This window comes from Microtus ochrogaster, unplaced genomic scaffold (genome assembly GCF_000317375.1).
Source record: "Microtus ochrogaster isolate Prairie Vole_2 unplaced genomic scaffold, MicOch1.0 UNK60, whole genome shotgun sequence".
In the NCBI taxonomy this organism is placed as follows: Eukaryota; Metazoa; Chordata; class Mammalia; order Rodentia; family Cricetidae; genus Microtus; species Microtus ochrogaster.
Genome location: NW_004949158.1, coordinates 2,063,857 through 2,076,411, shown reverse-complemented (window position 1 = coordinate 2,076,411; position 12,555 = coordinate 2,063,857). Strand labels below are relative to the sequence as shown.

The 12,555-nt window shown below is 44.1% G+C and overlaps 2 protein-coding genes across 2 annotated transcripts in view; both read right to left on the bottom strand.

The window, feature by feature from the left end:
- The window catches only part of Ovgp1 (oviductal glycoprotein 1), a 13,735-nt gene extending 12,343 nt beyond the window's left edge, over positions 1-1,392 (bottom strand). Inside the window, exons 1-3 of the mRNA XM_005369788.2 lie at positions 1,323-1,392; positions 746-775; positions 166-370 (exon numbers count right to left, since the gene is read on the bottom strand). Coding sequence (XP_005369845.2) covers positions 166-370; positions 746-775; positions 1,323-1,347 — 260 coding nt within the window. The 5' untranslated portion in view covers positions 1,348-1,392. The remainder of the gene's footprint in view (positions 1-165; positions 371-745; positions 776-1,322) is intronic.
- A 3,592-nt stretch (positions 1,393-4,984) lies between these two features.
- The window catches only part of Wdr77 (WD repeat domain 77), a 10,644-nt gene continuing 3,073 nt past the window's right edge, over positions 4,985-12,555 (bottom strand). The window contains exons 5-10 of the mRNA XM_005369785.3: positions 10,578-10,648; positions 10,403-10,457; positions 9,894-9,965; positions 9,127-9,235; positions 8,540-8,608; positions 4,985-7,668 (exon numbers count right to left, since the gene is read on the bottom strand). Coding sequence (XP_005369842.1) covers positions 7,509-7,668; positions 8,540-8,608; positions 9,127-9,235; positions 9,894-9,965; positions 10,403-10,457; positions 10,578-10,648 — 536 coding nt within the window. The 3' untranslated portion in view covers positions 4,985-7,508. The remainder of the gene's footprint in view (positions 7,669-8,539; positions 8,609-9,126; positions 9,236-9,893; positions 9,966-10,402; positions 10,458-10,577; positions 10,649-12,555) is intronic.

The window sequence follows — 12,555 nt, the reverse complement described above, 5'->3', positions numbered from 1 at the left end:
AAAAAAAGAAAAAAAAAAAGAAGCAGCTCAGGGGGCTGGTCAACAGAGAGCTCTTAGTTAGTGCTCAGATCCCCACTTGAGAGAAAGGTAGGATTAGAAAGACCAGGGAAGCTGAATTTTCCTCTAGCTCTAAAATCTGAGACCCCAGCAGCACATCTAACATACCTCTCCTTGAGTTTGTTGAACTCTGGGTAGAGAACGTTCTCATCCTGGAGATTATTGGCAACAATCTGATTGTTGCTCATTGAGGCAAAGGCAAATATCAGGTGTGTACAAAGAAAGGGGTCCAGGTCACGGGGCAAGATGGAGGCAGGGCCTGGCCGACTGTGAGCCCAGTTGGTGAAATAACACACCAGCTTGTAGGCAGTACCTGGCAAGGATGCAAGTATTAGCAGAGAGCATGGGGCAAGGAGGGAGCTCGGCTTCCAGAGGGTAGAGAAAGCCCAACCAAAGGGACCAGGCCACTGTAACGGTCTCCAATCCATCCACATACATCAACACCTCCTCCACATGCCCCTAAAACTCTTGCCTTCGCTGCTGGGAGAAGAGAGAAGCCCTTATCAGTCTAGATCCAGGGACCTATTGAGCCATACAAACAAGTGACCAGCATCCTGTGCTGAATTCCAATGGATTTAATAACCTCTGACCAAGGAGCCAAGTCAGGTAGGGTCCAGGAGACACTGAAGGGAGATTTCCTAGCCAGAGAATCGCCCTGGCTATGGAGGAGAGAAGGTGGTTTCCTTACCATCACTGTGTTTCATCAGAAGAACCAGTCCTGCAGGAAATGAAGAAATTCATGTACACACGCACTGTGGCATGCCCCTGCACACCCTCCAATATGCAAGTGACCCCTCCAGCTCAACACCATATACACATGCAGATGCACCAATGGTGATGCACATCAGTCACTGGTTTCCTCTCCTTACAAGTTAACAGTGGAGCTAGTCTAAGCCCCTTTCCTAGTAGCTATCACCATGTACCTGCACATGCTCTGCATAGGGTCGATGGCAGAAGTCCTGCTAAAGCGCTCAGCCAGCGGTTCTCAATTCTGGCTATAAATTCAATAGTACTCATATCAAAGCCCTCGTCTCAGAAATTCTGAATAAACTGGTCCAAGAGGAAGCCCAAGCAAGAAAACAACTTGGTTGGAGACCTGCTTCTCTGGCCCTTCCCCATTTAGTGCCTCTGATTCTTTGTTATGTCTTATCTCATATTTGTTAATCCAGACTCTCCGAGTCCCGGACTGCTCTACTGGGCACCAGGGAAATGACAAACTGGCATCTCCTGAACTTTATGGCATTGCTAGGATCCGCCATACTCACCAGCCAACAACAGCAGCCTCCCCATGTCAACTGTCTGGCAGCTACGGGGATGGAGCTCAGGACCCTTTAATAGGAGCTGTCCTATGTGCAGCATGGGGAGAGCCCAGCTACTCATACGTGCCATGCCAGAAACGATGACTCAAGAGTCACAATGACCTCAGAAATACTTGTACTCCCTCTTTAGAATAGCCAGAGTTCTCAGGGCAAACGAAGCCATATCTCTGGCCTGACACGATCAGAGAGTCAGTGTTCACCATAGGCTATAACAAAGACAGGGGCAGTGATCCTTAGCCTTGTCTGGCAATTGGCCCCATTTGCTGGTATTCTGTTTCTCACAGCTGAAGTGGAGGAAACACTGCATGATGGGATATGTTCACAAAGATTATCAGGAAAGCAGTGTATCATGAAGCCTCAAAGCCTCAGTTTGGATTTAGACTTAAGGGCCAAGGTAGCAATCCCTGATATACCATTTAGAAGCGTTATAGTTTTGGATGAATTACTGAGCCCCTGAAGTTTCCACACACAAAGAAAAACCTGTTTTCCCTGAAGTAAATAGCTCATTCTTACCTCCCAGGAATATATAGGGACAGAAGTGATAGTGTGGAAATTGTGGTTTGCATAAACTAAAATTTTAGTTAACTACAGACGTTATTAGGAAGTTGGGCAAAAGAGCAGGATGCTCAAACTCATACTGACACTCGCCAGACAGCTCATGTCAACAGGTGGAGTAAACACACGAAAACAGTGTGTTTTCTGCAGAATACAAGGAGTTCAGACCCAGTGTCTAATGTGCAGCCAGCCTGAAGAATTATCCTTCTCCTCTGACCTTTCGTTGCTGGCTGACATGAAACCTTGTGGTCAGGAGGGGACAGCACTCTCGAGTAGCAGCTCTTGGCTGTCCTCATGGGAAATGGGCCTGGAGTTGATAGACCCATTACTTTCTCAGGGGGGAAACAAAAAGAACCCTGAAACTTTGTAAGAAAATATTTGGGCAAGTGTATGAGGCAACCATGAGAATGGGACCTGAGCCTCAGGAATAGGAATATGATTATGGACACCCGAGAGCCAATTTTAAAAAAATTCAACAACAATGCAAAAGTTTTTTTAAGTCTGTACAGCAAATGTTGCTTTGATCCATCTGATTTCCTTCCCTTTCTCTGTTCCAGATGGTCTCAGACTGTGTGCCCTCTCTGAGACAGATGCTGCTGTGTATGCATAGAAGATGCTAAGCCGTTCTCAATGCAATGGATTCAGAGAAATCAAAGTGCCCAGTGGTCAAGTCTGCTGAACATCTGTCCTTCATTTATGAGATGAAATAAAGACAAAACTCTTAATTTTTAAACCAGGAGTGTGTGTTTGGAAAGCAACAATGATTGCAGTAAGAAAGCATGGATTTTCCTATCAGACTCCAGGGTCCCTTCCTTCCTGCACTGTATGGTCCCTGGGGTTCCTTGCTTCACATAGCTTCCATTCCATGGGCTACCGTTAACCTAAATGACCATGCTTCCGTTTCCCAGTCACTACCTGTGTGCTACGGCACACGAATATTCTTGCTATTGGGTCTATAACTTTGCAACCTGATCTATAAATTATTAAAACTACAGTTGGTTTCTGGGGCCTCAATCTTGTCGGACTACCTTGCCCTGAAGCTCTAATGGTTCCCTTTTAAGACCTTAAGGATCTGGGCCTTCCTCCACTGTGACTCCTGCCTTTCTGCAGGGCTGAGATGCCCCACTAGATTTGTGCCCTTCAAATCACACTGCTGCCGGCACTAGCTGTCAGTGTAAAGTGCTTGCCTACAGGCTGTACCTGATCTCTCCACATCCACATGAGCTGTGATGCTGAGAAGACAAGACAGAACAATGGTTGCCAGCAAGACCTCTGCCTAATTCAGGAGTGACCATGCCAAAAACCTGTATACATAGTGGTTGATAATCACATTAAATAAGAATTAAATTATCAGTGTGCTGTACCAATCTGTTTGTTCACAATCTTATTCTGTCAGTTCTTGCTTTAAAACCAAACCAGCCAATGCTCACGTGAAACACCCACAGGCATTTAGAATGTATTCCTTCGTGCTTAGCCTATTCTTATGCGGAAAGATAGTTACTAATGTATCATACTTGGGTAACTGATGAATTTTCAAAAGCAGCATGACCTCTCTTATATTTCATTAGACTAATGGAGATGAAGGCAGGAACACGGATGTGAAGTCATTTGAGCAAAGCATTTGACCAAAACCTTTTGACACTTTTGTAGAGGAATTACAGAAGCAGGTTTCAAGTAAATCAGTTGTGTGAAAGAACAAAGTTCTTAATATTGTCCACGTTTCAGTTTCTAGCCAATTTCCTCATCTTTAAAGTGAAGGCTATTTCCCAGTATTGTTGGTTAAGCATGCAGGCTTTTATCTTCATGTTGAATGTTTCTTGTATTAGAAAATGTGCATTTTTTTTTTTTTTTTGGTTTTTTGAGACAGGGTTTCTCTGTAGCTTTAGAGCCTGTCCTGAACTAGCTCTTGTAGATCAGGTTGGCCTCAAACTCAGATCCTCCTGCCTCTGCCTCCTGAGTCTTTTATTACACGTTTGAGAGTATGCCACTACTTATATAAAACTGGATTTAAAAAGTTAAGCACTGTTTCTTGTTTGTTGATGTAAGTTCTTTACTGAAGGACTCATGACTACCTCAGATTCAAAAGTTAAGCCATCTGCCTTAGGAATGAAAACCTGCACAACCAGGGAAACCAGGCACACTCTGCTTAATGTTTCTAAGCCTGCCAATGTCATGAAAAATTGTAGTGTGTAGAACCCAAACATAATTTAGCTTGTAGACATACAATGTATCCCAGGGCCAATCTTCATTGCGATGCTGAGAATCCAAGTGAGAACCAAAGTGGACATTTTTCTTTTTTGTTTTATTTATTTATTAAAGATTTCTGCCTCCTCCCCACCACCGCCTCCCATTTCTCTCCCCCTCCCCCAATCAAGTCCCCCTCCCTTGTCAGCACGAAGAGCAATCAGGGTTCCCTGCCCTGTGGGAAGTCCAAGGACCACCCACCTCCATCCAGGTCTAGTAAGATGAGCATTCTTAATTCTTTTAGAACAATGCCACTACAATAAAATGCTTGTCTAGAATCTGGCACTTTAACATCACAGAGACAAATGAAATATAATCTGTTATCAAGAGTGACTTTTCAACCAATGACATTGGCTGGTTTCTACCAGAACCATGTTAGGACTAAACTCAACTACTGAGCTTTTGAATTATTACCACACAGTAAAGATTAAAATATCCATGCTTCCAAAGGAAGCCCAAAAGTCGTGAAAAACCTCACAAGGAAATGTTTGGATATTCAACAGTGGTCTACTTGCCTTGCTCACTTCCAACAGTTGTGCAGACTAGAGATGAATTTCTGAGACCGACTAGTGCTTGCTTTCCCAAACAAAGCAATTTAAGGGTTCTGAGTTTTCCCCAGGATTATCCACATCGCAATAAGCAGCTCACTACAAAAGGCTGACTAGATACAGTTCTCACTACAAAAGGCTGACTAGATACAATTCTATTCTCACTACAAAAGGCTGACTAGATATAAATTCTCTTCTCCCACACACGGACTTTGTTTACATGCTCCAAACCTTCACAATATACACACAGGCCCACACGAATTAGTATATCGTCTTTTTCTATTCACATTTATTTGGTGAACTCAAAGCTAAGGCAAACAATTATCAAAACACAAAGAAAATACAGGACATCACTCATTCTGTCCACATCCAGTACCTTTTAAAAACCAGTATCTTTACTCTCCTGTCTAGAAACAGCGATGTCATGACGTCCTCTGAAGCTGATGACTTTTAGAACACAGGCCTCTTCCCCAATATCCTGCCCTTCCTTATAAGCTAAAGATATAGACGCCCAAAGCAGTTTGAGTTTTGGGTACATTCTTTATGTGCATAGAGGTGGGCAGAGGACAACTTGCTGAGTAGGACAGTCTTTTCACCATGTGGGTAGCAGATTGAACTCGGGCCGTCAGATGGCTCTTTTACCCACTAAACAATCTTCTGCCCCTGAGTTTAGGTATTTTTGAGCTGTGACAGTGAGCCACAAGAAATGTCCACATGGCTCTTTACTAAAGCACCAGGGACCATCTGTTCTACAGTGAGGTACCTAAAGAATCAGTAATGTCTGATGTCACCCAGGACTATACAGACCTTCAGTGTTTCACATCCCAAGAACTCACTCCAGGTTGTCTCAGACCACAGTGGGTCAGCAGTTTAACACTGGCTAAGGAAAAGCAGTCACTTGTGTTGAGACATTTGAACAGTAACACTAACCTGAATCAAACTGTTTTCCAACAAGCAAAATGCCCCCATTGTTCCCAGCCACTGGGCCTTGCAGGACTGGCACAATTCTTCAGACAATGAATGACCTGCTGCAACTCCAGCCATAGTCCTGGTTATTTCCAGGTCTTTTATTTTGAACTATCTTCTTTACTCATAATATACAATCACTCAAAATTATGCTGGCCATTATTTGTGGCTTTGACTGAGTTCATACATCTGTGACAAGTATTAATCAATGTAAACTACTTTTTATTAATACAGGCCTAAAAGGAAACTTCTAAAAGACTTTTATGTGCAGGCCAAAGGCACCTGATGTGGAGTTAAGGTGGTCATGAGCCTGGGAATCAAACTTAGGCTCTCTGGAGCATAAGAACGTGCTCTTATCCACGCTACTCTTCATTTCTAAACAATGACTAGTAACAGTTCTTCAAAAACTTCTCTTCTTTTGTGTCATTTTTTAAGTCTTATTTCTTTAAAGTCTCACCCACCACCATCAGTCTTAAGCCCAAGAAACAGGCCATATAAATGTACTATCTGCTCTTCTTCCCTAGGTGACCACAAACACAAGCTGAGCAGCATACAGTAAGTCCACCTACTCATCTGACTTTCTCGGTGTAACTTAACAATAGAAATCCATACTCCCCTCAGTCCCAGCCCTGGTTGACTGTGACTTTTACTCAGAGCCTCATGACTACCAAGTACAGAATGGAAGCCCATATTCTTTCGGGGAAACCACTTTATGTGTTTTTTTTTTTTAAACTGGAAAAGTATATAACTTTTTCCCCCTAAGTTCCAATATAATCAGTATTTATCAACACTCTAAATGGAGTGGCTAGACCAATAGCAAGTATAAATACATGTTTAAGTTCTTTTTAACTAGCTGCATTGGGAATGGTGGAAAACAGACACTGGGCAGTAAGACTGACACTCTGGTGACTCACCTAAGTGAAGCAGGTAAAAAATAACAGCTTAGGTAGGGAAAAGGTCAACGATGAAGGTCTTTACTTCACCTTTCAGCATTTCCGAGTTCCCTATACTAGATCTCAAATCTCAGGAGTCCAAAGACAGTATTTAGACTTCATATCTCCAGAGGAAGGTGCCCAGAGGTCATCAGGCCTCAGGAAATCTTTAAGTAGAAAAAAAAATGACAAAGATTTCTCTGTAACAAACGAAGTCCGTTTTCTGAATTCACTGAACACCTTTAAGCGCTCATCATCCCTAAAACTTTCTGTGAAATTTAGGACAGGAAAACACTCATATCTCTCATACAGCACAAGCAGAGCAAAGGGTGAACAAGAACTACATTGCAACAGCTAAATTTATTCACCCGAAAAATGAATTTGATTCACTTTAACAGAAATTTGTGGTATTTCCTGTGTCTTCTCAAGGAACACTGGGCTGGACTTCTGTGAACGGAAGTATTTCCCTTAATAATGAATTATTTAATGTATATAAAAATAAGTTACCCCATCTCTGAGTCAGAAAATCTAGGAATACCCACATTCCATAACCCAAACAATATAGCCAATTCTTGGACTTGAAAAACATGAAAACTTCTGGTCACTTTGTGGAGAATAAAGAGCGCTGCTTTGGGAAAGCTGAAGGCTAACTCCCCACCCCAACTACTCAATACCTCATACACTTGTGCTCACACACATCCACTTATAAAGGAGTTTTCCTCCCAGTCACATGGGCTGCAGCCTCCCTCAAGCTGAGAATCTGCCTATTTACTGTGCAGGACTGGGGAGTAAACATGCTCTCCAAGGCTCCTGTGCTCTCACAACCGGAAGGCCAGGGCAAGCAAGTAGATTCTTGCGAGTAGAGAGCTTGTTTTCTGAAATCCATTCTACTCCGCAACATTCTCGGGTCCAGGGGCCGGGAGAGGCTCTATGGGCACAACATGGTGGATGACTTGATGGTCCCAGCCAACTGTGGTAAGGAGGGAGTGGTTGAGTGGAGACCACGTAGCATCTCTCACGAAGTCTCTGTGGGCTTGACTTCTAAACCTAAAACAAAGAAGGGGATATAGGGTGTGGTAAGAGGCGAGACAAAAACCCAGGTGAGAAGAACACAGAAAGAAAACCTAACATAAGTAGGATACATTTTTTGAAATACTTCAACATCTGTACAGCCTCACCAGGACAGTGGCTGTTCAATCATCCAATCCAATCTACTTTCCTAGGTGAAGAAATTGTGGGCAGAGCAGCAAGGAAGTGATATATCCACAACCAAGCAGGAAATCACAGCAAAGGAAGATGTAGACCCAGGTCTTCCACCCATGCCTTTCTCTCTACAGCAGGTTCCACTTCACAGAAGTGGTTCCCTATGTGAAGCTGGAATGGTAGCTAGACTTAGCCTGAATCAGACAGCTTCCAGGGCTCAGTCTCTGCAGACATGACACAAATGGAGAGAATTCCTTGGGTGCTGGGGGTGAAACCCTCTACAGACAAAAATGGAGCCGGGCGGTGGTGGCGCACGCCTTTAATCCCAGCACTCGGGAGGCAGAAGCAGGTGGATCTCTGTGAGTTCGAGACCAGCCTGGTCTACAAGAGCTAGTTCCAGGACAGGCTCCAAAACCACAGAGAAACCCTGTCTCGAAAAATCAAAAAAATAAAAAAATGGAGAATTTTCTTCTATTTATTTTTATTTTTAATAATGTGTGAGACGTCAGAGGCATGTAAGACTTGGATCTGGAGTGACACACAACTGTGAGCAGAATGACATGGATGCTGGGAACAAAAGGAAGTGTTCTCAACTGCTGAGCCATTTCTCCAGACCCAAAGGAAGAATTCAACATGCCAGTTACTGAAAATAGACCTGCTTGCCCATTGGTCTTGATCCCTGACACCTGATCGTGGAATTCTACTTCAAACTTACACCTCAGAAAGGCTTGAATCCAGCACAGCAACTGAGCAGTCTTCACTGAGAGAGGCCAGAAAGGGAACACTAGAGGAGGACACAAAGGGAAGAGAAGATAAAGTCCACAGATACCACAAACAAAATCTGATTGGGCCAGCCCCATTCCCACCATAAAGTGATCCAGGGCAGAAGGCAGCCTGATGCCCACTTTGGGTTAAGGTTTTGCTGCCATTACACTTCTAAGGAAAATGGAGGAAAGTCAGTGCTCACAGAAACCATCCTGGCATCCAACTATCCCCGTTGGGTCCCTCTCTACATTAGCCATTACCCAGACTCAGGCTCTCAATCACATGGTGCCAGAAGCCGACTACATTGGTCAAGCTGTGTTGAACAGGAACGAGATCAATTTTGGCTGTTTTCAGACTACACAACCCTAATAAGGACTACACTGACTACCTAGGAAAACCAGGCTAGAATACTGTCTCATCTAAGGAACAAAGTAGCCAGCTAATGCTTTACCAATAGTTACACCCTTATCACTCCATTCCTACTCCTTCACCATTGTCCCCCAGCATCGCTTCCAGGTCCCTGGTGACAAACAGTACCTGTGTGGAGAGAACACCAGTCTAGTGACACACTGCGAGTGCACAGCTGAGCTGAGGGTACAGCTTGCGTTCTTGGTGTCCACAAGGGAGACAGATCCATTCTCATCACCTGGAGAGGAAACAGCATGTTGCAGTCATTAAGAACATATACTTCAGGCTGTGCATGGTCAAACAGTCTTTAATCCTAGCATGCAGGAGGCAGAGGCTGGCCGGAAGATCTCCACGAGTTCAAGGCCAGACACAACAAGTTCCAGGATAGCCAGAGCTAAGACCCTGTCTTAACAACAACAACAAAAAAACAAAAACAAAAACAAAAACCACATAGCCTTGATATCAGTCAGACCTGGATTTGCTGGATTTGAAAGAATCTTAGTTCCTCAAGATATGGACAAATTTGCCACCCTGAGCACCAGTTTCTTTTTGCTAGGCAAGATCAGTAAGTCATTGTGTGGCTGTGACGATTACTAGATAAAGCTATTACTTTAACTACAAGCTGTTACTATATGCAGCCACACCCACAGCAAAACATAATTCTCTAAGAGCAAGCTGCTTGCTAAGCGGCTCACTGACTTCTAACCATGCCCAGAATAGGAGAGCTGGAACAATGAGGAATCAAATCAACTAGGAAAAAAATGTGTTCTCCAAAGCTAAACAAAACTGGCACAATTCATGTAGTGCCTAAGTGTACTGACAAGAGCATGTACACCGTGAAGGGAGCCCTTTCTCCTCCTCCCCATTCTAAGAGTCAAGATGCCATGCTGCCTTACCAAAGACAAAGACTTCACTCTGCTGAGGATGCCAAGCCAGGGAGGTAGGAAGGAATCCAGAGGCGTTACAGCCTAGAAAGGAAAAAAAGGGCGGTTTGGAACAAGAGCCACAGGTAGAAGAAACAGTTTTTCAAAAGAAGTCAAGGAGTCCTGGGAACACTTTCACTGGGTTTCTTAACTGCTGTTACAGCAGCCATGCAGGTCTCCATCCCTGAGTCTCACCACCCACAGCTACCCATCAGTCTCCAGTCATTTGGGGGTTCACATTTAAGCCACAATGCCTAACAAAAATAACCCTAGTCCTTTTGTCTGTTTGCAGAGATAACCACCCACCCAGGAGCTAGCCCTTCCTCTTGGTACATGCTGCACTATGGTCAGCAGAACCTCAGTGACAGAAAATGACGCCACAGAGGGTGGGCATCTGGCAACTCTGCTGACTCTGGGCAAAGAAAGCCTCTTCCACGTGGGATCTATTACCACTTTCTCCTCATCACTGGTCTGAGACTCACCTATCTGTGATGCTGGCTTGGGACAGCGGGTATCCCAGAGCAAAATTCTACTGTCCTAGGAAGAGAAAAAGAAAGGGTTTCATAATCCAAAAGAACAGCTGCTGGCCAGTCTCCACAGCAGGGATTGGGCCTATTAAAGCTCAGCTGTGGTTGGAAAGAAGAGACTGGATCTCACCTCACTGCATGAAAGAAACACAGAGTCCTTGTGGGGAGAGGCAGCAACATAAGTGACTGGTCCTGCATGAGCTGCAAAGGAGAAACATAGCAGAAAAAGGAGAATATAAGAAATAGGCCTATGTTTATTGTATAACTTTGTAAATATCATGATAGATTATAAACCAGAATAACCACCACAGGAGAAGCTGGTCGCTATAAAAACCCGAGACAGCTGGGGGAAATAATGAACTGGTAGAGACAATCAAGTCCAATTCCAGGCTCAGTAAGGACAGGGGAGGAGTACAGCACATTTTAAGCAACCCGGTTTTCTAATATGCTTTCCCCTAAGACTGACCTGCCTGTGCTTTCCCGTCACCCTTCTCCCACTTTCTAGGGGCAACAGTTACCTCCCTTCCATCTAGGTCCTGCATGGGTATGTCGGTGTTCAGAGCCTGAAAACCTAAGGCTCTCAAGTTAAGAGCCAAAGAGAAAAAGGGGCTCCTGGGCGGACTCAGTGAAGGGAGTGACCCTGTCTTAGTCACCCCACAAATACAAGGGCAGCACTCTGACTTGACACTCCATTTCTAATGTGAAAACTGAAGAGTGAAAGGGCTGTTGTCCCAAGAACACAACCAATCAGCTCATCTGGATTAACAAAGCAAGCTGGACTTTTCCCGAGAGAAAGAGAAATCCAAGGCTGCTACAATGCACACTGGTTTTCATTATTGGGCGATTTCTAAAGTTTCTAGAAACATGACAAAAAGAGTAACTTCTTGGCAACTACCTAATTTTTAAGAAACACTCATTCATCAACGTGTATGTGTGCACAGGCACCACAGCAGTCAACGGAGATCAGAGGACAGCTTGTTAGGAGTCAGCTCTGCTCTTCCATCAAGCGGAATCCAAACAGCAAACACAGGATTCCAAGTTTGGCAGCAAGTATCTTCACCCACAAAGTCATCTCACCTGCCCTACGTAAATCTTTTCACTAACAATTTTTAAATGTATGAGAGGGTATAGCTTTTTTTAAAATTCTTTTAGGAGGCCTACATGCAGGGGGAAAAAAAAATCACTGCTACAAATTAGCTAGAGGCTGAAGAAACCACTGAGGTCATTTAGCCAGTCCTTTTAGAGGACCCAAATGGTTCTATCTTAAGGATTAAACCACCCTCATCCTTCTATCCTCACTCTAGAATCTGTCTTCATGAATTCAAAACTCGTAAAGAATTGCTACCAAAATAAAGTCAACTGGAGGTTCTGTTAATGAAGCAAATAGAAGAACATTAAAGAAAGTGATGAAATGCCCGGAAAAGATGTTTTGTAGAAGTGAAAATTCAAAAGTTAGGTTCAAAAGTCTTGGGCAGGAGATGGCTCAGTCAGCAAAGTGTTTTCCACATCAGCAGGAAGACCTGAATTCAACCCCAGAATCCATGTAAAAAGCCAAGCAATTATGGTGGCACTTGTTGTCCCAGAACTGGGGAGTCACGGACAAGAGAACCCTTGTGGCTCCCTGGCTAGTCAGGCTTGCCTCATCTGTGAGCTCCATGTCCTAGTGAGAGACTCAGTCTCAGAAACCAACAGGCATCTCCAAAGTTGACCTCTGTCCTCACATGCATGCAATTGTCACACATATGCACAAGTCCCGGGCTTATTCTCTGAGAACAAGGCTCTACTGTGTCTGGATTAAGCTGGAGAACAGTTTACTGTCAGAATAAAGCCTTAATGCCAACTAAAAAGTGGGATCTTGACCTACAGCTTACAAGAAACCAATGAAGAACCAAGAGTTAAAGATCACAGGTGGAGAGACGAGGGAGACTGTCTACTGCTAAAGCTGCATGACAAATGGAATGTAAGAAACGGGCAGGAAGGGGACTGAACAAAATGGAGACTCAAAAGAACCTGATGAGCCGGGCGATGGTGGCGCACGCCTTTAATCCCAGCACTCGGGAGGCAGAGGCAGGCGGATCTCTGTGAGTTCGAGACCAGCCTGGTCTACA